At 40.8% G+C, this 23,985-nt stretch overlaps 1 protein-coding gene across 1 annotated transcript in view; it reads left to right on the top strand.

Moving 5' to 3' along the window:
* Positions 1-788: 788 nt before the first annotated feature.
* Positions 789-23,985, top strand: part of col5a2a (collagen, type V, alpha 2a) — a 39,428-nt gene continuing 16,231 nt past the window's right edge. The window contains exons 1-17 of the mRNA XM_042084462.1: positions 789-1,030; positions 18,053-18,271; positions 18,408-18,424; positions 18,544-18,576; positions 18,684-18,716; positions 18,943-18,996; positions 19,313-19,405; positions 20,056-20,130; positions 20,770-20,814; positions 21,510-21,563; positions 21,865-21,918; positions 22,007-22,060; positions 22,168-22,221; positions 22,449-22,502; positions 22,984-23,028; positions 23,279-23,332; positions 23,474-23,518. Coding sequence (XP_041940396.1) covers positions 943-1,030; positions 18,053-18,271; positions 18,408-18,424; positions 18,544-18,576; positions 18,684-18,716; positions 18,943-18,996; positions 19,313-19,405; positions 20,056-20,130; positions 20,770-20,814; positions 21,510-21,563; positions 21,865-21,918; positions 22,007-22,060; positions 22,168-22,221; positions 22,449-22,502; positions 22,984-23,028; positions 23,279-23,332; positions 23,474-23,518 — 1,071 coding nt within the window. The 5' untranslated portion in view covers positions 789-942. The remainder of the gene's footprint in view (positions 1,031-18,052; positions 18,272-18,407; positions 18,425-18,543; positions 18,577-18,683; positions 18,717-18,942; positions 18,997-19,312; positions 19,406-20,055; positions 20,131-20,769; positions 20,815-21,509; positions 21,564-21,864; positions 21,919-22,006; positions 22,061-22,167; positions 22,222-22,448; positions 22,503-22,983; positions 23,029-23,278; positions 23,333-23,473; positions 23,519-23,985) is intronic.

The raw sequence follows: 23,985 nt of genomic DNA, 5'->3' as shown, positions 1-23,985 counted from the left end.
ACTGAACACTAAAAAAGCAACAAACAAGTTTTACTGTTGCATCGCCAGGTGGCATAGCTTTACTTGAAATGAAGTGTGACTTGAGACACTCCTGTTGTATATAAGAAGTAACACACATTATGCTTGATCTCCATCCGTTTCATAAATGTTAATGTTTATCATGGGTTTCATATCAACAAGAACATCTGTTCAGCATGTGAGAGATGTGCTTTGAAATCCATGAAGCTTCCCCAACTTAGTGAACAATAGGAAAATTGCACCCCATATGCATGACATTCAGTAAAGGATTGATTCATGTGACTATGAACACAGACAAACAATAAAGAGATAGAGTGAGCATTCTGTCTCAATTTTACATGAGCAAAATGGCTGATCCCACAGCCATTCTTCAAATGAAGACAGCTGTAGCATAAAATCTATTCTTGTTCACCCATAAAAAGTGCCTTTCAGTGAGATTGGTGCCGTTAAGCCACTAATAAAAACTCAGTTTACGGTCTTGCTAAGCAACCAACACTGGAAAAAAGCAGTTCCATGAAAAAAAACTTATCTTTGGGTTATCTTCTCGAAATTCTCTTCTCCCCCTTAAACCAAAACTTTTTCCCATTTATAAGTATTACTAAAACACCAACAAGCCATGAAGGAAGTTTCATTAGAGAGAAGAGACGTGTGGACAAGGGTGTAGTTTCTCAACTACTGTCTGTGACTGGATGATTATGAGAGAGCACTGACAAAAGGGGGAGGAAAATTAGGGCTGCCAGCATTCTTCTTATTTAAAGCTGTAACTACAAAAAAGTGCTTCCAGAGGCTGGGCTGGGCTGGGTCTTGTTGCTGCTAGTGGGAGAGGAGCAGTCTGCCTACATGGTGAAGCGATAACTTGGAACCTTTCATCCTCCTTTTTTCCCCATTTTGCACACGAGGAAGGCTCATGTCTTGCCTATAGACATGATGAGCTTCGTGCAAAGCAGGACTTTCTTACTTCTGGCTTTCTTTCTGGCACAAGAACTGTTTGTGAAATGCCAAGACATCAGTGGTAAGTTCTGTTTGTTTTTACTGTTAATTGTGCTGATGGGCTTGTGGATATTGGCAAATTGCTGTTGTTAAGACTCACAGATTCACAGTGATAAAACCAACCTCAGCATGTTTGGCTCAGACATTTGTTTGATGTTTTAAGATAAGGCAAGGAAGCCTGACATTTTAAAGCTTACATGATTTGGATTTATTTTAGTTGTTTACATTAATTGTTTTAAAATTGAAGAAACATCTTTTTGAGGTTTAATGCAGAGCAAAATCCTTTTAACTCCAGATATTCCATCACTTTGAAGTATAGCTGTATTGTAGTTGTCTACATGATACTGGATTTTTGTCAGGGATTTTGACTAATGCTAAAACATTGCTGTTTAACATCTTTCAGTAAATGCTTTTGTAGACATCTTGTCACAGGGACAATGTGGATGTGAATTGCCCCTGGCGGGGTGCAAATTAGTGCTATTGAGACTAATTGTGTCCTTTTGTACCTTCATTTGTTGCTGATTGCTGGTGATGTCACCTTGGGTAACGCAAACATGTGAGCCATAAGAGGGGCTCCTATAGGGGCCATGCGTATAGCGCAACTCTGTTGTCAGACTGTAAGCTTCACTAAGTGTTATCCACATCCAGATTTGGGTGCCCCAGCACTTTCTTCAGAAACATCTGTTGAGTCCATTTCATCGGGACTCAGGCGTCTTTGAGGGAACACAGCCTGCATGTCTAATGCAGCACAGATGTAGGTGGGGTGGGGGGTGAGGATGGCAGTGGTGGGGTGGAAGTCACAGAGATAGATTGCCCAAGTGAACTGAGGAGAAAGCGGTCCAGACACACCTGAACACTATTATTTCTGCCAAGCAATGTTTTCCTAGACTCTCCTTTAACGGGATGACATCATTTTTTTCCCCTAAATGATGTCACCAGGATTGTATGAGCCTTTGGCGATGTAGGGAATTTCCTTATGTGCTTGTTTTGTTGGTTCTTCTTTGCTTTTGCTCAACAGTCTAAAATTGACAATAAGATCAAAATACTTAAAGCATATGTTAATTATGCATACTAGTGTTATCAGAGGAGAGCAGTTCATGTGAAAATCACACATGTTTTACTTGTCGGAAACATGCATTGACTTTTGGGCAAACAGAGACATCTTGTGGCAGAGCTGCATACTACAACTGTGATGTCTTTTACATTGTCCGTTTAATCCAATATATGACATTCATGGAAAAAAACAAGATTACAGCAGTTTTCTTTTTAAAAGATGTTAACACAGAAGTGAATATGAGAATGTGCTGACTCCTAACTTAACGACTTGTGTAGAGTTAAGCAAATACCCTTGAAGTAAACGGACGTTGGACTTATCAAATCACACACCCTTGGGGTTAAAAGTTTGCCTTAACTGCACTCTGCTGAAATTAGAATTATATATATATATATTATTAGAATATATATTGGAGTTGGAGAAATGAACCAAACGTGACCACAGATCAAGCAACACTTGGCATAACGGAATTGAATGACCATCCTTGTTTGTGTAGTTCTGCAGGACCTCTTTGCACAGGGTGGACATAAGCATTCCATGGAATAAGTGCAGCATGACCTGCAATAGTTGCTGTACATGGAGTCAGGGTGGCTGGTTGACAGTGCGTACCTTCACTGTGCTAGGCTTCCACAGCCATTGTGGTTGTTGGAACATGTCAAATTCATGAAGAGCTGGGCTTTAGTGTTGACTTGTGTAGGCTGCTGATTTTGTAAAGCTTTGTTGATAGAAAATTCCTGACACACCCAATCATGGAATACAAGAACATACCGCCGCTCTGTGGAATGGGCTATTGTCCTGTCTGTTGCAGATGTATCACTGACACAATTATTTTTCTGGAAGAAAAGCTAGTTTGGAGAGTTGTAAATGTGCTGTTTGGAGTCATTAAAACCCCCATCTAGAACCCAAACATTTACCTAAAGATCTATTATGCATATTACTGTTCTCTAAGAGGAGACTACATGTGAATGCATGTGAAAATGTATTCTTTAAGAAGAGAATACATTTTCTATGACTACATGTGAATGCATGTGAAAATGTATTCTTTAAGAAGAGAATACATTTTCTATGTGATCTTTGCAGGCAGCAAAGATCTTGTAAAGATTTTAGGTAGCACCCTTTTCCCTGCAGTGCATTATACATTTGAGTCCATGAAGGCAAAGGCTGAGAGAGCCAGCATGTTGAGTGTCTTTCTCCAAACATGGCGCCGGAAAATTGAGTATGGTTGCATGTTGATGTCAGTGAATAATGGAAAGCAGCTGGAAATGCTGCTGTAATACGTACATGCGAAGAAAGGACACATATTGTTTTGTCAAAATAGTGGTTTTGTGGAGGTCGCCATGTCTTGGTAATTGGATGTCGACTGGTGGTATCAGGATAAGACTTCGTAAAATTGATTCATGAAGATGAATTGATCGTGAATGAATAACTTTGATTAACAATTGTCACTGGTCAAGCACAGACAGCAGACATGTTACATGTTTGTAGTGAATCAGGTCTCTGAGCAAGTAACCTGGGCAAGTAACTCAAGTAAGGGAGTTCATGTTCAGAGTTGTAGATGATGGAATCCATGCTTGAATGCGTGTGAACATCACCGCCCGCCCACCAGGTTCACGGCCCCACAATCCTGGAGAAGTTGTAAAACATCTCCGCAGATGGCACTTTTAACTTCAAAGGCGCCAACCACTTAACACTGTGTTCACTTAGCCCGCTAAATGCTTTTATGGACACGGCAGTGGGAAAGAGTATTCAAAAGCATGTAATTTTTTTTAATGAAGATTCATTTGTTGCTTTAGATCCATTGTTGCAGCCAATTCATGTTTCATGTTTAAATTATTTTCATGGAACTGGTATTCTAACTGAGACAACTTACCAATCTCTCTTGCCAGATCAAGTCTGCATCCATAAATACATTTCTAACAAAGCTGTCTGAATGCCCAAGTTTAGAAACCCTGCCAGGCCCGCAAGACAGCATTGATGGAAAACATGTGCTGCATTTTTGTGCCATGACTTGATTACACGCCTCTTTGCTCCACATGTGAAAACAGGGGAATCAAGCTTTACCTGAACCAGGACTGAAACCAGGGCATCCAAAATCAGTAGTCATACATGAGACGCCATAGAGATGGACCTTGATATTTCTGTGGGGTAGACATTTTAGTTGATGGACTTTTAATACTGCTTGTGGTCATGAGAAGGCTCCATGGGAACTACCAATAAAGTAAATTATGGCAGTCAGCAAATGCGGAGCACTAGATGACTTCCAGATGTGGAAATGGTTGCTTTGGCAGTATTTTTAAAATATTAGAACAAATCTTGGGCGAAACGCAGAGCTGGAGGAAGTCATAAGGCTGATGTCAGACGTAACGTGTCAGTGAACAGCTTAGGGTTGGAAGACATGGAAAATGTGTACACGTGGGTACGTAGCCTGAAGAAACATTAGCTTTTTCTCTCTCACTCTCTCTCTTCTCACTTTCTCTCTCTCTCTTCTTTAAAGTCATTAAGAAAATAATCACCCATTTTAAGATGGGCAATTTAGCCTTCTTGTGTGTCAGGGGCAACTTGGTGGGCCACTTCCCTGTGAATGTGCTCCGTAATCCTAACAACCTGATGCGGTTGTAAGGTGAAGAGGTTGGAAAAACCTGAAAACACGGGGAGCACACAGGTGGGCTGCGAATGCACCACACAGCATCCCACTGAGCGTGGTGTTTAAGTCACACAAGTTTACACAGCTGGTTTTGGTTTTCCTGCCTCCGCACGGAGAATCAGGCCCCAGGAGTGCTTTATTTGTGGTTGGCTGTTTACACACGGCAACATACTCGCATCCATGTTTCACCGGGACCACAATAATGAGCATGCGATTGGTTGTATAATCAGAGAAGGATGAGCCATCACTTCTGATTATGGATGAAAAGTCCAGATAATTTGGCTAATCAACGTAGTTTTGCCATGGCAAAGGACTAAGCAGACTTGTATGTGTTCATGTTTTGGAAGGGAACTCCTCAATAATATACTTCCTCTGGCTTAATGTGGCTTACTAATGGCCCAAGGATGGCACATAGTACATTTTAATGCTTGTTTAAAAGGTAACATTTTATTCAACAAATGGTGGACTCAATTAATATATTCAGCTGTGAAACATTGCAATGGAATGGCAGTTAGCCACAATGGTTACATTAATCTGCCCACTGTTTAATCAGTTCAAGAAACATCAATTTGTGGTTGAAGCAGTGTAAAGAAATTACATTTTTTAAGTCAGGGCTCTCAACAGACCATCATTTTCTCAATAAGGGTCATAATAGGTGGGCTAGGTTACTTGCATATTAATTCAAACGTATCTACACTATCTATACTACAATGGATAGAGATTAATGCCACTGGACTCTACTTCAATCACAGGTAATGCCATGGCTGTGATTTCTGCTGATAGGTGGTGAAAACATTCCACCAGTTGTGTATTCTTAACCCGGACAACCATATGTCTTTTTGTATTACTGTAGGTCACATAGTGATGTTGATCTGGTCTAGGATCTTGATCAAAGTATTGTCATGAAGTTGCTGAAAACCGATATTAGCATTCCAGAAGATTTTTGATTTCTGTCAATATCTAATAAAATGCAGTCCACATGGCGTCCAATACAATTACATCTGTTATCAAAATGGAGCATGGGAACTTTAGCCTGACCAGGCAACCTTTCCATATATAACCAGAATACATCAAAAAGGTCATGTGCTTGTTCTATCAGAATTTTGTTAAAACATGGCAGCCACATTTGCAAGCTGGCCATATACCAAAGTTAAAACAGAACATTTTCAATATGTCCCTACTGTCTTTTATGAAGATCTGCATCACATTACCTTGGTACCTTATACAGTTTTCATATTGCTCTCAAAATCACATGAACAGTTTGGTTTTAAAATGCTTTATCCTCCATTTTCATGATTATTTATTTATTTAAAATTTATTTATTTTGTTTTCCAGGTAATTTCAGTGAAACTGTAATTGGGTTATTGCTATTTTATTTATCTTTACTCAATCAAAACAAATTGCAATATTATTGATATTACTTGGGATACACAATTAAATAACATGACTTATTCATGTTTAAAAAAAAATGGGAGACTTGGAACCAAGAGTGTGTAAATACAGTTGATAAATTCATGTGAATCTGTTATGTCTAAATCTGTGCACTAGTTATTTGTCAAAACCTGTTGCAAATATCTATGCTGAGAGACAGAATGTAGGCCTACACTGTATAAACTGTAGAGTATGCAAAACATACATATCCAGCATTTGTGAAAACTAGTTAGCTAGTGTCACAGATTTGGGCCCTCTTGTTATGTATCTTTATGGATTAATTCTGCATTCATTAGTGTTCAACACAGATGTAATTATGGCTAAATAGCTCTTCAGCTAAGAATGTTTTCAGTGACCGCATCTTTACAGTATATTTTCTATTTAGGGATATCTACTAAAGTATGATATATTAAAATATTACACATTGCAAACCTGCAAGCCCATGAAGACTGCACTGATTATCCTTCAGAGTACATCTCTCCTAGTGGAAGTCAGGCTATGCTCTATCTTATGGAGATGCTGGGAAACATGTCATCTGACTCTGATAAAAAAAAGAAAGAAAAATGTTTAAAAATGAAACGCTGGACTATCCAGACTGGCAAGGCAAGAAAGTAGGTCATTAAGTGTCAGCCCTGAAGTGCTGAAGGACCTTGTTGTGTCACACACCCACTGATGTTCGCTCCCAGCACAAGGGCAGATGAATGCGCATGGATGTTGCCATGAGTTACTCTGAGTCATGGGACTGGCTTTAATGAAGCCAAAGTCTAAATTCAATATTTGCATGGGAGGAATCCCTGTGATTCAGCCTTCCAATCTGATCTGGCAAAATCACACCGCGTTTTGACCATTTTTGTTTTTCAGATGTTTTGTGCTTTTTATCAGTTTGTGAGTGTTTCCATATGCTTCTTTTTTGTTTTTGTCTTTTCATTCTGGCACAGTATAAAAGCCATAAAAATGGAAGCAGAACCTAGACCATGTGGACCCGTGGGATATGAAGTCAATTGTGAGGCCTCGAATGGTTGGTTTTGTGGGTTGCGGATTTGATTTCCCTGTGGCAATCAGCTATGTTGCTAGCGAGACAGAGCCCATGTAAATAAGCCATAACACAGACTCCTACATGCTGTTCTTGCAGACAGCACTATCTGCTTTGCAGGATGTCTCGTCACAGAGGAATTTCCTCTGGACAAGATGATGTTTGGTTTCAAGGTTTCACGAATGTCAAAGTCAACTGCTCGTTTCATACCAGTAGGAAAGACTATGCAAACAGTCGCAGAGCACAAAGGTACATTCCCACATCTGTATGACAGACATTTATTTGATCATTTCCCTCAGCACATAAAGCAAATGATCAAGGGAATTCCAATGCACCAAGTAATTGGGGGCCAAGCAGAAAAAGCTGCATATTCATCTTTCTGCTGCAACTGAAGTCTATGAAAGCTCATACAACCATAGTCTTTATGAAATGTTGCACACTTACTGGGAACAGGCCCATGATTCTATTCACCAAGTTTCATGCACATTGAGCGCTCAAACACCACCAACAGGTCAAAGTATGAGGTGTGTTTTAAAGCATGTAACCTTTCAACTATATGCCCAATTTAAAAAAAAAAATGAGGCACCATTGGACTCCTTACATAAAGGAACTCCTAAGATGTTAATTACAATAGATTTATCCTTAATGGATCCATAATAGTTTTCCATCATATTGGACTTTAGCTGTATAAATGTAACCATTCTTCACAGGCCACAGATTTTCTCAATTTTTCCACAAAACTATTCTGTTTGTGGCAAAGTCGCCAAACAGGAAGTGCACTTATATCTCAGCCAACCTTTGGTCTTACAGTGCTTACAGCCATGCCCTTGACATAATGACTAAGTTTCCATGGCAACTGTAGCCTGCTGGGATGCTTGGCCCCTCATAGCTGCTTGCAACTGTATTTTTGCAAGTAGTTCATTATATCATTTCTTTTCATCCTGACCATCTGTTTTACTTTTAAGAAACTTAAAGGGACACCAGGCAACGTTTTCATGTTAATTACTCATCTTCGTAAGTCGGTATATGGTTAAATGACTCATTACAGAGCGAATGAAGACTCTCGCCCGCCCCTACTGCCTGTAGGAAGAATATCCCGCTTGCAAGTTCAGTGTATCATACCCGCCGACCGAAGCAGGATCAGTTTACATCCTGCATCCACAGCACAGAGGCAGGCTAACGAAACGCGATTGTTGCAAACGTGTGTATAATGGCACAGCCGGCGAAGAAGCAGCGAAAACCCTTGATGGAAGATGCAAACAAAAAGGAAAAGTGCTTCAGACCGAGCGTGGGGGAGTTTTTTAGAGAAAAAGCATCAGGCTTGCCTGGTGTCCCTTTAAATCCATCCATATTCCACCCATAATCTATCCATATTCCTGTGTTAAATTGTTGTAAAGTGAGGCTGTATATGTATCACTGGTATTTATTTACTGACAGCCAATTATTATGACCGCCGCGCAGCGAAGCGTCATAATAATAGGTTTAGTCAGATTTTATTCTTTTTTTCTTTTCCTTTTTTTCTTTTTCTTTTTCGCATGTCCAAATTTCCGTCAATGATTCCCGGGAAAGACCGGGGTACACGAAACTTGGTGGGCATGTAACCCCACACTTTACGATGTACGCTTGCATGCACAGGCACATACGCAGGCACACACACAAGCACGTACACACACACACACACACACACACACATACACCCACACACATAACATAAACATAACACAAACAATCAAGAATTTCTCAGAATTATGAACAGGCAAGATGGAGGTGGGGTTGAATTTTGAAATGAATTTTACATGTGAAATCTATGAACTAATCATGTTTTGGTACTTGTTGTCTAGCAGATACCAGTGAGAATTGAGTGTGGATAATGCAATTTAGTGAGACAGTTAGAATCATATAGGCCTTTCAGCGTGATTTCTTTGCTGGACTGGGCGGTGGTCATATTTTGTACCGCTCTGCGGTACATCTAGTTTTACTTTGAAACTGATGTGAAAGCCACACTTACCACACCTACAATAAGCATGCCCAGCAGTTGTGAAAACTACACAACTTACTAATTCAGTGATTCCGGGGGAGGCTTAATGGAGCAGAGTCTAGCCAAGCCAGCTGTTGATGACTGTTTGGATAAGAATGTGATAGGTCTTTAGAGGAAGATGGCCTCTACTAGGCCAGATTTAAAAAAAAAAAATGTCTAGGCAACATCGCTCTCTCTTTGTCCTTTTGTGAAGAGCAGATGTGAATTGTGTGGAGGAAAAGCTAGATGAAGTGTTAGATCAATTTGCTCAATTCAACATGGAAAAGAATGCAGTAGAACAACTGAACTAGTAATTAAGATTGCTGTGGATCAAGGCAGGTTCTCTCTGTGTGTTCACTTCCAGTGGGGGTTGCTGCATTGCATTTGCTTTCATTTGTATCTCTTTGTAGCTTGTTTTTAAATGAGCACCCACCTGTATTTACTGTAAATTGACAATTCAAAGCGAATGGCAGACAGTGTCAGTTTGAAGTTCTGTTGGCCCAGAAAGCAAGTGTACGATTCTTGTAGTAAGTAGATGATAGAAACTTTTTGTATGTTTTGTGGTTCTTAGTTTTAATTAATTTAGAAAAAAATAGTTATTTGATTCAAACTGCAGATTTTGTATTGTGTATGCATTGGGAAATGTGAGTGAGTGTGGAGGCATTTGTAAAAGGTTTGAACAACGGGGATCAATGACTCTTGCACTTTGAAGTTATCAATGTTTTCCTTCAAAATGCATGTGTGTCATTTTAGCTGATCAGCAATCTGGTTTGTCAGCAACTTTGCACAAATGTTATGTCTATGCAACAGCCAAAGCATTTTCTTGTCAAGATAATTTAAGAACCAATAAACTTCAAGGGATTCACCTGGTAACTAAGTGATACATTACACAGTTGCCCCGAGGCCCCAGAACGGGTGATGTCACTGACCCTGAGCAAGGCAGTTTGGGCCATCTCACTGACCGGGGGCCCCATGAACACACTTTGTGCTCGCCAGGCTGCTCAATCATGGCTTTCTTCCCAAATCTCAAACAGACTCCAGCAGAAATTAAAAGCAGGTTAATCCCATCATGGAGAGTACTTGAGGAAAAAACAACAACAGCAAAAGATTTTCCATTGCTGTGGCTGTTTTAGGATGTACATATACAATGCATGATTGCATAGTATCAGATTTAGCAGAGGTTTTAATGTTCTTGGAACTGAGGTTCTAATATGTATTGGCATGTTGGACTTCTGCTTACACTGTGAGGCTACTCCTGCTTGGTGGCAGATTTACTTGAACTGACTTTCATCATCAGGGCACTGACCGAACATGCCGATGTGCCAAATAGTTCTTGGACACCGCATTATCTTTGCTTGATGGTCCAGTTGCCACTGGAGCCTTTTATTACAGGCTAGGACAGGGGTGGGCACACTTTTTAGCTCAAGTGCCGCATTAGGTTTTGAAAATCGGCCGTCTGGCTGTCTGTCACTTTAATAGCATTTTATCTGCACGTTCTCATAATGATCTTTTGCCAGCTCCATTCAAATATAGCCTATGGCTAGTGCTATAGCCTATGGCTATGCCCTCTCACAGTGCCCTCTGGGAACTATTGGGAACTACTGTTGCCTTCATGAAAGTTTCCATTTCCTTTTAAAAGTTTCTGATATTAAAAAGGAGATATCAATTATCAATACTGACAAGCCAGCTGGAACCAGCCGCTCTCTCTCGCTCTCTCCCTCTTGTGCGCGCTCAGACGCGTTCCCTATTAAATGGAGTAGCATAACGTTCAAGTTAGATCTGCTGCAATGGAGATAGAGAGAGGACACAAAAAGTATCATCCTTATATAGAACACGCTGTATTGACATTGACATTGTCAATGTTCTCTAAGAAGAGTGAATAGCAGTTTGCATTAAGCTAACCACGTCATCTATCTCAGGAAAAAAATAGCGAGCAGCCTATGATAACCTAATTAAATGCTCGGCGGGCTGTAGTGTGCCCACCTCTGGGCTAGGAGAATGTGATTGGGCTCCGGTCATTCTTTTTGGTTTAAGCCAATATCAGCAGGGGCAGGGATGTGACTAAGAGAAAAAAACAGGCTGCCAATGAAAAAGGCAGGTTAATGAATATGTGGATGTGGCCACTGGATCTTATTGGAAAGTGTATATTATTCACTGCTAATGCACTTTCACAGTGTGCAAGCCAGAAATCATTGTGGTTCAACAGTGAAACACTCCACAGCTTCAAAGCTTACTTACAGTATTTAATTGATTCTGACTTTTCAAGTTTGTCTGAAATTGGAATTGATTTTCTCAAACCAAAAAAACATCTAAGTGACCTCAAGTGAATTCAGTTCTGGAATCAATAACTCAGGATTGCACTGTTGTGGTTTGCCTACTGAGAGTTAAAATGTTGCTTCTGATGGCTTTCTGGAGTCCCCCTACCCTCAAATTCTTCAAGCCTAAGCTGTTTAAAAAGTTGGAAATAATAAAAATTCCAATGACGAGAAGCAGAACAAATAGCATACAAGCTCTATGCAAAAACAACAACAGCAACAACAAAAGGTGCTTTGTTCAAACAGCTTGTTAAATTCAAGCTTTATATGGAGCAGAGAGACAAGATGGCTGAGCTGAAAGCAGTTGGATCCTTGCTGTCGGGGTTCGTGATGTAAATATTTAGCTGACACGCTGTTGCTTTGCTTTGAGTGATTGGGGAGGCAGAGGGCAATGTAAGCCAGTGTCGCTGCTCACCAGCTGTGACTGGTCCACGAGGCCTGACAACATTCAAACAACACACAAAAAAGAGGGCCCAGAGAAAGTCTTTGTTAAAGGAAACATCAGGAAGGAATATTTTCATCCCCCAGGACAGAAAGTAGTTGTTCCACTGTGGACTGAGGAGAATGTGGGGGCAGTTTACATCTCAGCAAAAAAAAAAGCAAGTAGTCCATTACGGACGTGGTTGACCGATGCATAAAACATAGTCAGAGGGCGCCTCCAGAAACCAAATGCTCCAGTGCATTGTACGTGAAATTTGATCAACTAGTTGTTACCCAGACTCCAGAATGTCCATCGCTGTATTGCTAGAGTAGGCTGGAATAAGCTAATATAAACTTTTGTTTGGGAAGAATTCCAGAAATATGAGTTCAGCCTGGTTTCAGCTGCCACATGCCTAGGGATGGAGCAGAGTTATACCCATTTGTAGCTATTACATGTCCAAGCATTCAAAATGGAGATTGCATACTGTATATCTTTGCATGTCTGTCTATGAACATATACAGTATGTCAAATATGACATGATGTGTGCTGTATTGTTGGACTCAACCAATGCAAGAGATTATTGTTATCTGTGAAATGGTTGTTGTTAGTGTTGTGTATTTCACATCTCTACACTGCTGGTAGTGGCAAAGGTTCCTTTTCCACAGAATTTCCACAGAATCCATTTCATAGAGGACCAAAGCCAGATCTGCGAGAGTGAGTCACCCTTGCCAAACTAGTCCCTGTGGAGCATAAATCATGAGGAAAGGGGGTGGTGGAGGAGGAGTAGTTTGTGTAGCAAAATAGAGATGCATCAGATAGAGAGGGCCTCATGCTACGATGAGCCCCGCTCAGAGTCTGTGTAAGTTTGGAGAGTCCCGTCAGTACGCTGCCCTCGGCTTGATCCGCGCAAGTGGACGCAGCTTGAGAGGATATGAAAAACAAATGTTTTGACCCCTGTCCAACTCCCATGTAAGATGCGGTTACAAATCAAACTGTGCTTGCTGTCTGAGCTCCACACGTGAAGACCCATTATTTCCACTGTTTTCACACACTTTTGGTCATGCAGAGTCTTACAGGAAGATAAACGTGTCCTCTGTGATGGAGGTCTTTATAAGGACACATATCATTTAAAGTTTGTGATTAAATATACAGTACTTAGGCTAAATGATAAATTACTTGTGTATGGTGCTTTGAAAAAATGATGGCAGAATTACTGAATCTTTTTGTTGTGTAAAACTGTGTGGAGGCTTTGATATTCAATCCTGTGTTTATGTGCCAAATGTGTTAGAACACCATAAATGATATACTCTCACTGAATTTGAGGCTTTAGGGCTGTAATTTATCTGAGAAAATGGCAGACTACAAGCCACGTATGGTTTCAGAGTAACCACTGTGCCAGTCAACATTATGTGATGGGAAGAGTATTGACATGGAGGTTTTGTGAAAATAATTGATTATTTCACTCTACGTTCTACACTCTACAAAGTACATACTGTATAGTTGTAATACACTCATTTTAACTGATTACCTTGAAAATAAGCATCTATTTTAGCTTTAGCAAGAAATGAGTCTCATGCCATACATGTAAATTTGTCAGTTCCAGCAACCATCCACTGCAATGGAAGGCATTGCAGTGGTATTACCATGTGTATCATTAGTCGACAGTAGCCAGCACTGCAGTGGTTAAGGATAGCCCTGAAACAGTGGAAAGTTTGCGATCCTATGAGGCCACCACAGCTGTGGTCAGAAAGCGCTCCCTAGCCCAGATGGACATACTTGCAGAAGTAATCAGAACAATGGAGTGTTCATCAGAGAACCCCATAAGACGCTAGCATCAGTGACCAGTTCAGACATGCTGTCAGCTACTTTATTCATTTTAACTTTCCTGGCCGGGCTTCCCAGCCAGCCCTACCCGTGAGCAGAGCAAATTGATTGTGGAAAAGAGGGTGCATGTCTAAACCAGAGGAAGAGGTGTTTCATGCTCTAGTCTGTTTTCCCCTCCCTAAACTAGACCGGCCATCTCTGCTCTGTTTGTAACAAACTTACTAATGCACAAATTTGGCAGTTTAAAATGTACAAATAGGGTAATGGGTCAGTTTGGTTGAGAATTGATACACCTTTGACCAATACGCAGGAGACCACAGAGAAAAACGAAACCCATCTGGGCATGGGAGGCAAGGGATAATCATAGGTTGCGCAGTGACTTTGAAGTCCATGTGTCTGTTAGTAGACACTGTAAATGAACGAGCTTTGTCATCACTCCACGACAGACGCATTTGACACCGCCAGTGTGAGAAGTACAACTCTAATTGGTCTTGGTAGTCACTGAACAAAGGACTTGGAAAAGACCTTTGAACTCTGACCCCAGCCGTTTCAAAATGGAAGACATTGAAAAGTTGAGGAAAAATAATCTTCCTGTAGCAGAACAGCGTTTTCTTAGTGTGGCCCACAAAAGAGACCCAATTCCTCTGGTTCCCATTTTCCTCAGTCTTGTAATGTTGGAAGAAGCCCAGCTGAGAACCCAGGAGGCAGTCTTGCGTCTGAAAGTCTTTCTGGCACAGAGTCACACCACTCTCTTATTTCTGTCATTATTTTCAAAAGATGGTCAAGGAGCTTAAGGAACTTAATAGACCTTATTGACCGTGCATTTTGTAAAGTAAAAGCAAAATCTGCTGTACACAAGAAAACAGATTTGCTTCAGTGACTCACTTTTTCCATAAGGTCATTTGTCTAACCCCTGCAATCTGGCAACAGCTGCAAACCTCTAAACACAGCACGTTATGAGTATTTCCACATCAGCCAGGGAAAATCCATAAAGTATTCATTTGTCCCTGTTTCCTACATTTGACAGATATATTTCATTATCATTCCCCTCCCCCCTGCTTGGCTAGTGTGATGTTATTTATCTCGCTTATTTTAGATGTCCGTGGGAGGGCTATTATTTTTGATACGCACCAAATGCTATCTCCCCCATTTTTTCCAGAGGAAAATCTTACAGTCAGTGTGGGTGAGGGGCAACGAGGAGAGCAGATACAGACTAACATGTAGCCGGTGAGCTCATGTTCACGGTGAGGGGTGTGCAGGTTGAGGGGGAGGGCAAACGGAAAATCTACATCAGGAAGACTCCTCAAAGGGGTACGCTTTCGCTGTCGTCATCATTTGTGGGCTTTTAGAAACGTCTGCGGAAAGAACAGAATCTGCACTGAATTAGCTGGAACCGGGGGGGGGGGGGGGGTGCTAGGGGTTGGCGAAATAGCTTGTGGACTACATTCTATGCCTGTACAGAGAGAATGTTCTTGAAGCTTTATCCCTAAGCATCATGGGGAAGCAAACCAATGCTGTTTTAGTGCTACTTTTTGAGAAGACTGAAACAGTTTCGCTGTGCTATTGTTTTATATCTGACATAAATCTTCTAGATGGAGATCCACCCATCCTTTGTTGCATTTTAGACTTTTACTCAGCTCAAAGAAGTTGTGCGGGATGAGTTATTGGTGATGGAAACAAAGTACTTACATTGCTGTCATGTATAAAGTCAAGGCTGAAAATAGCTGCCATTTACTGTCATGAGTATAACTTAATGTCAGAAAAGCACGCTCTATGCTTTGACTGGTTGATTCCCTCATAGGAGAGCTCACACTCAAAACTAATCCCTCATACATGAAATAGCACACTGAAAGTCCAAGAGCAGAAAATTATAGAAAAAATAAAAAATACTGCCAAACTAATGCTGCGAAACAGTTTACTGGAAAGATTTTTGGAGAATCACCCCTCTCCCCCAACTCCTCCAAAACCAAACAGTTTATTATAAAGGCCGTAAAAATCCATGGTGAGTGCCATTGGGTCATTTTTCCATCGTGCCAGATGAGGCATCAGCCTCTACATCTGTGCTGTCATGGGGTTCCTCCACCATATGTTCCATTTGTGATGCAGGGGAGCAGGAAACTCTTCTTCAAACATACCACACACATCTCTAGAGCTTTCCTTTAGTCACCCAGGTCAAAGGAAATGCCTCCTCTTCCCAGACACTAATACCTGAGCAATGTGCACACCCACTGTGCGGAGCGTCTGCACTTTACAAAAGGGATTTTTCAAGGCACACTGTTGTCAGCCGAAGTCATCAGACTCGTCTGTCTCTCTCGGTTCCCCAGTGAGGCACGTTAAAGCACGACTTCAAACAACATCTATCCCGAGGATATTAGCATTTCAATGAACGTATCTTTTCCATCTTTTCCTTTGCCAGAATGTTCTTTGGAGATATGGTTCTTATCAGCTTGTTCTGTTATGGTGTCCATGCAGAGTAAGCTACAGCAAGCAGGACTGCCAAACTGTCTGTAAAACTAGGTAGATAGATAGATAGATAGATAGATAGATACTTTATTGATCCCTAAGGGGAAATTCAAGGGTCTCAGTAGCATACAGACATCACACACAACATGCACTTACAGCAGAAATGGTAAACATAAGTATAAGTATAAACATATAAGTAAACTCCAATGTACAATAAAGACAGTAGAAGATAAGAAAACTAACAAAACTAAATACTAAATACACTATATAAATTAAATTTAAAAAGTCCAATGTGTTTGAGGATGATCAGGCATAAGACGCTTGTAGTGACAGGGCCGGGACTGGTGTCATAGTGAAGGTGCAAACAGTAGTCCAACAGTGCAACAGTGCAAGAATAAGGTCTAGAGACCAGCATAAATAATATGGTACAGTAGATATTAACTCCACTGCCACCTATGAATACCTGGAAGGATTGTCTGTATGACTAGATTGTTTGATCATTTATCTATTTTATAATTCTTGCCTGGAGATATGTAGCAAAAGTGTTATGAAATGTGTATAATGGGTTAGCTGTGGTAAATCTGTTTGCAAATGGTGAGGGAATTGAAGGCATTGTTTTCAACAGCCAAGAGCTTTTCAACTAATATTTGAGTGAAATCATTGTGATTTTGTCTGTAGGGGCCTATTGTCCATGCTTGGTGTATACAGTCTCAAAAACATTCCTTCTCAAGCTCTTCAATGCCATCTGGTGTTCGTGCAGGTAGAAGACCATGTATGAGAGGGATAGTTGATGCCCAAGTGCTTGTAATGTACTAATACTGCCATATCAAAATGGCCACCAAAGATTATAAGATGGGAAATGATATGATGCTGCATAAATATTTACTATCAGCAGACATTAATGGGAAAGTACTTAGAGATGTTATTTTGCTGTACCAGACGACTATAGAATTTTGTAGACCCTTATGACCTTTGCCATGTCCTTGCCATGCTCAGGCAAGCGTACTACAAAAAGCATTCAAATTATGTGCCACTTTCACATGTACTTACCTCTTTATCAGGAAAAAACACATAGCTTATCAGTTTTGGGAGAATTTGGTTGTATAGTACAAAACAGAGTTTTGAGAGTGATAGTGTATTTCTGGTTGCATTTTTTTTTCTGGAAAAATGATTTATATCTGGTGAGAAAACCACTTCGTGTTTTAGCGGTGAATCACAGCTCTCCTGGGAGACTGCATATGGACAGAATTAGCTAACGTCTGACCATAAGAGACTACCATAAAAGGGGGTCACCTTTTCCAGAAACTGTCCAAATGGTAGTCTTAACCAAACATTTATAGGTTTTAAGAGTGACTTCCTGAAGGTTAAAGAGCCCAAAGGCATACACACACACACACACACACACACACAAACACACAAAGGCTTTCTGGTGTTGACTGTCAAATATTTTGAGTTCTTTTGTCTGTTCTAATCTTGGCTAGATGGCAGATGCAGGGAAGTAAGAGCTGCATTTACTCCACTGAAATCACAGTCATGTATGCATATGAATTTGTGTAAAAAGCCACAACTTAAAAAAAACACAATTTCTCTGTTCCTGGGGGGTGAGTGGCACAAGTGGGTACAGCATCCATACCACATTAGGATTACAGGTGCCCACAGGGACCTGGGCTCGTGTCCGACCGGGGTCATTTCCCGACCCCCCCCCCCCCCCCCCCCCCACTCTCCTCCTGTCACCCTGCTCTCTCCTGTTTGTTTTCAGGCATAAAGCCCAAAACCTTTTTTTTTTTTAATTCTGTTTTCCACACAATGCTAAATGGGAATGATCTATTGTCATGTCTGCAGGAGATGACGAAAGCTGTACGGAGGACGGTCAGACGTACTCCAACAAAGACGTTTGGAAGCCAGAGCCATGCCGGATCTGTGTGTGTGACAGCGGGACCATCTTATGTGATGAGGTCCAGTGTGACGACATGACCAACTGTGAGAGGGTGTACACTCCGCCAGGCGAGTGCTGTCCTCGGTGTCAGACCGACACGGACGGCTATGAGACTGGCACGTCAGGTGAGACGCACATGAGAGGTTAAGAGGCCTTCCTACAGACTCACATAGCAGTCACACCAGTAAAAATAGAAAAATAATCAAATGCAAAAATACGATTGCTAATGTTGTTATTCTCTCTTTCAATTTTCTTTTACAGGTGGTACAGTGTATAAGGTGAGCTACATTGTTTTATGTTGCATGGAACAAAACACATGTATCACAGTGTTTTGCAACACAATCACAAGGTTTCTTGCTTCATGTTTTCAAAAAGGTTTTTCATGTTTTATTTTTAGGGTCAAAAAGGAGAGCCAGGAGATGTCCCTCTCGTATGTATACACTGCTTGCTGTACATTCATATTGTAAAACTGCTCATCCCCTGCAGTGATACGTTGCTTAATTCATTTGATCATCTCTAATCATCATATTATTACAGGTGACAGGAATTCGAGGTCGCCCAGGGCAAATGGTGAGTTGTTTGTCAACGCAAGTTTGGTAATACATATAAAAATCCCAGTGTTTGGCTTGCAGAGAAACAGTTGTGTTATTTTGTAAAGTCATGCACGTACAATGAACACTAGGTGGTAGTAAGTAACTGTGCTTGGTCTCAGGTTAAATTTGTGGTGTGGAGTTATAGTATCACAAATGCAGGTTCTGGTTCGTCTGGTCACTCTGTTGTGTTGCTTGTGTTTTAGGGTCCTCCTGGGGCACCTGGATTTAGAGGCGACCGTGGTCCTAAAGGCAGACCTGTGAGTAACCAAAGCCTTCAACATGGCATCTGTATCACAGTACTTACAAACCTTTGATGATAACTGACTGGTAGATGAGGAAATCATCCTCACAAATACTGATAGTTAAGAGGACAGCTATCCAGTCTGAGGTATTAGCAATAATTACACCCTCTAGATTTTATGAATTTACACTCTGTCAGCTGAAGTTCATGTAATAAATGCTGACCACAGTCCATTTACACGCCTTTCTCCACTAATCAGTATGCTTACATGAAATACATACAGTACTGAATGAATTAGTTGCTACTATTCACCAGGAGCCATCTTCTTGCAGGGTCCAAGAGGACCAGCAGGATATGACGGGGAACCCGGTATTCCAGGAAACCCAGGACCACCCGGCCCGGCTGGACATCCAACTCATCCAGGAGTAAGTGTGGCATTAGGGCTACAGGAGACCCTCAAGCTAGTCAAGCAAGTTAGAGTCGGAAGCCCTTATTCTTCTTAGCTCATATCTTCCTCTTAGGCTGGCTGCAGGGAGATACAGTACCCCAGAACCCTCTTTAACATCTGAGATCTGATCAATGGTTTATCCCCTTAAAAGTCGATTATTTCTTTATTACCATGTGCTAAGCTCTGCCATTTCTGTCAGATTTTCTTGAGGCCATATTGATTATGTATAAATCCAGTATTTGAGTGGAAAAGAAGTCATGCATGCTTAGTTCATTTCCTACATCACTGGGACTAGCATTAGCATTTTCTCAGCACTCCTACTCCTATGATTACTGGTCATCAGCCAAGTCCAGTACACATCTATGATCTGCCTTCTATCCCTCGGCAAGGGTATCATAACTTAGCAACAATGATTATTATGTCTTTTTAGATGTTACAATTAATGACTCAATATATTTGTTTGAGCTCTTTAAGAATATATATTTTGTGACAGTGTGTGTGTCATAGAGGCAAACACAAACATAGTCCTACAGTTTTGAGATCACACTAATGAATTGTGTGACTTTAGTTCTAATTTGATAATCAGAAGTATTAGGATGTGACTGAAGAGACATGTGCTGTTTCCAGGGCCAGCTGTCTGCTAATATGGCTGGAGGATTCGATGAAAAATCAGGAAACCTGGCAATGTTGCACGGGTCGCAGGTAAGCAGAGGTTGCTGCTATTATTTTTAACTGAAGTATAGAACCTGTATAGTGGGTGTTAATGTGTTTAAGACATACATGTCTTCTCTCATTGGCTATAGCAAGGAGTGTCATGACGTGAGTGTTATAGTATTATTTTTGAATGACAAAAAAATGTGAGGTAATGACAGTTTGTCTGAGACAATTATTGATAAACAGAAACCAATAGAACTAGAGGTAGAACAAAGAAAAATCAACTATGTGGCCACAATTCTGTTCTGAATAATGACTGTTGCAAACCAGAGATAATACTATTTTTAGTTTTCTTTTAACTCTCGCCAGTTTATGTCCAGACTTGTCCCTTCCTAGTCTTATGAACTGAATGACCGTAATATGTGAAGACACTTTTTTGGGATAAAGTGTCAAATGTCAAACTAGTGGAAAAGCAAAAAGGTACATTCAAATTCATTTTATAAATCATTATGATTTTCAACAATCCTGAAGTCAATCTGACCTTTTCCCACCTTTATTTTTATAAATCAGCCAGCCAAATGAGTCCTCATTGGTCTCTAAGCAACGGCCATGACAAATAAGAGATGAGATCTTGAACTGTATTATTTTGGTAATATGCCATTGATGATTGTTCTACTTTCCTTTCAGGGTGAGGCTGGAGCAAGAGGACCCCCTGGGCCAAACGGCATGCCAGTAAGAGAACTCTGCTTCCATCTGTCTGATTAATTAATATAGGCTTATTATCAATTACTTATTACACGGCTCTTTAGAGTGCTGCAGAAAGTTCCATTCACATGAATGGGCCTTCCCAACGTTCGGGCCTATGTTAAATCTACATAAATCACCGGCAAAGTATATAATCACTGCTGTCAATGGCAACGGGTTGATTAACGTCTTTCATATCCCTCCGCAAGACGTCGGTTCGCTTATTGCAATGGAATTTCATTGAAAGGGAAAGTAGGCTAAACTAGTAAGACGTTGCCACGCAACACCTGAAACTGTCAAGTTCTATCTGTGTGGCGAACTATTTATTTTGTCAGCAGAAGAGACGAAACGGTAGCAAAATAATTTTAAAGACCCATTGTGTTAGGTTTCTTTTCTCGTTTTGGCAAGTAGCCGTGTAATAAGCGGGATAATGTATTGTCCGCTGGAAATTATCAGAAAATAAGTCCCTTCAGGTCGAAGCAAAACCCCTCCACTGCGCGTCAGGGTTCTGTTCTCCCTGTCGGGACTTATTTTCTGATAATTACCAGCGGACAATACATTATCCCTTACATAACAACTCATTCTTGGCATGCTCCTCTTTGCACACTCATATGTACCTGTGAAAGTCTGTATTTTTCCTATTCCATAAACCGTGACCGTTGACCGTTGGCCATATGTTTCAGGGATCCTCTGGACCTCAAGGACCCCCTGGTGATGTTGGTGATCCAGGACCAATGGTATGCTGACACATTACCCAATACCAGCCAAATTGTGAGAGATGACTACTGGTTGTAGCTTATTTGATAAACAATGTGTAAATACAAAGTGAAAATTAGGAAGGCCAGGATCTTTGTGAACCAGCAATCGAGACACATAATTTATGTTTATCTTATTACAACAATTTATTCAAACATTTATATACATGGTCTGAAGATATCCACGTTTGGCCAGGTCTTTAACAGCAAACCTGTTTCAGTGTAACAGCCTGGATAGCCCAATCCTAACAACGTGCATAACATGTCTGTTTATCTTTCATAGGGAAATTCAGGTCCAAGAGGTCCTGAAGGCCCTCCAGGAAAACCTGGTGAAGATGTAAGCAGATTGTTTCACCAAAGTCTCAGTGTTTTTCGTGCCATTACTTTCTATGGTTAACTTGATGTGTCAATCATTTTTTTCCCAGGGTGAAGCAGGAACTGGAGGAAAGAATGGGGAGATGGGATTTCCAGGGTCACCGGTAAACCTGAAAAGCATTATTTCTGGTTGCTTAGATAAATCTTTTATATTTCATCCATTTCATAAATTGCAGCCTTATTTGAGTATTATGTATATTTTGAATATTAGGGAGCAAGAGGATTCCCTGGCACACCTGGACCCCCTGGCCTTAAAGGTCACAGAGTGAGTGCACTGTAAATTCTTCATCTGACAGACTTTTGCATAACCCATACGTTACTGTAATTTATTTAGGCCCCATTTACATCTAAAGTGGTTTTAGAGGTGAAACTCTGACCTGCCCCCCTTCATCTCATCTCTTTGTGTTTTGATTTCCACTCTTCCATCTGTCAGAGTGGGTAGCAGGTCGTATTTTCAAGTCAAAATGCTGAATATTATGTCTGATATTCCAGGGGCACCAAGGGCCAGGTGGTGTGAAAGGAGAGCGTGGCACCGTAGGATCGAAGGTAAGTGTTTTCAGTGCAAACACCCTTGAATATCCAAGGTTGGGAGATCAATTCAGCAGAAGCATCAGAATGATGATTGTTGGACTAATGTTGGACTACTAATGTTGGACTACTTTTTGCACCTTCACCATGACACTCACTCTCTTGAGCACCTTACCATGCACACATAACTAAAGGACTACTGTTGGACTACTTTTTGCACCTTCACCATGACACTCACTCTCTTGAGCACCTTACCATACACACAGAACTACAGGACTACTGCTTGATCACCCTCAAGCACACTGGATTTTTTACATTTAATTGATATAGTATGTTTAGTATTTAGTTTTGTTTTATCTCCTACTGTCTCTATTGTACAGTGGAGTTTGGTTATATGTTTATACTTATACTTATATTTACTATTTTACCATTTCTGCTGTAATGCTCGGCATGTACACTCTATCACTATCACGACAACTGATGCTGTTTGTTCCTTTAGGGAGAATCAGGTCCTACAGGTCCTATGGGTGGACCTGGTCCTATGGTAAGATTTACTAACTTAATACTTCAAACATGACATATTTAAGGAATTTATAGTGAACCACGTATTGATGCCCTTAAAGCAAAGTCCTTAGAATGTCACAACTACCACCTTTATGACATGCTATGCTAGACAGCCTCTATGACAAGAAACCATCTTTCTCACAGATGTAGAGATAAAGTAGGCAGTTTAAGTGAAACAAAAGGATGTCGGAGGTTCTCTTTCTAAGATGATTTTATTTTATTTCACAAAGGGCCCCAGAGGAATGCCAGGAGAGAGAGGACGCTCAGGACCAGGTGGACTGGCTGTAAGTGTCCTCTCAACCAATATTTTGTCAGCTAATTTCAGATGAAAATAAAAAGAATCCACTTGCATTAAAAGTTTGCCCTGTTAGTGCATGTTCATGGTATATTTACATACTTGTTCATTTTACCATTTGCTGTTGTAGGGATCCCGGGGACCTCCTGGAAATGTTGGGAAGCACGGCCCAATGGTAAGAGAAATGTTGAAGAAAAGCAAAGGCTGTAGGCCTAGGCTCATTTCCTTTTTATATTAGGTTTGCCGATCTATTATTATTATCGCATGGCCAAAGACCGGGGTATACAAAACTTTGTGGGCATGTAGCCCCACATGGATAGCATGGAACCATCGTTTTTCGTTTTGATCTGTGGCCCCCCCGCTGGACTGGACCCCCCGAAAGGAGGGTAGGGCAGACACAGTTTTCTGTGAATATCTCGAGAACCGTAGGGTTTAGGAGGACCACCTTTTTTTCGTATGTTGATCTTAAGGGGCCATGTCAACCCATTCCATAACCACTCATTTCATGTATAGCGACACCTAGTTAAAAACAAAAAAGTAAAAATGAGGTGTTGTAATTGCAGGTATCTGTGACCTAACATGGTCAAAACTGCATGAAATTGGAAGTGTACGATCATTATGACACCCTCTGAATGCACGCCA

The sequence above is a fragment of the Alosa sapidissima genome, chromosome 2 (genome assembly GCF_018492685.1).
Source record: "Alosa sapidissima isolate fAloSap1 chromosome 2, fAloSap1.pri, whole genome shotgun sequence".
Classification (NCBI taxonomy): Eukaryota; Metazoa; Chordata; class Actinopteri; order Clupeiformes; family Clupeidae; genus Alosa; species Alosa sapidissima.
Note: the sequence above shows the minus strand (reverse complement) of the source record. Positions and strands in the feature narration are given on the sequence as shown.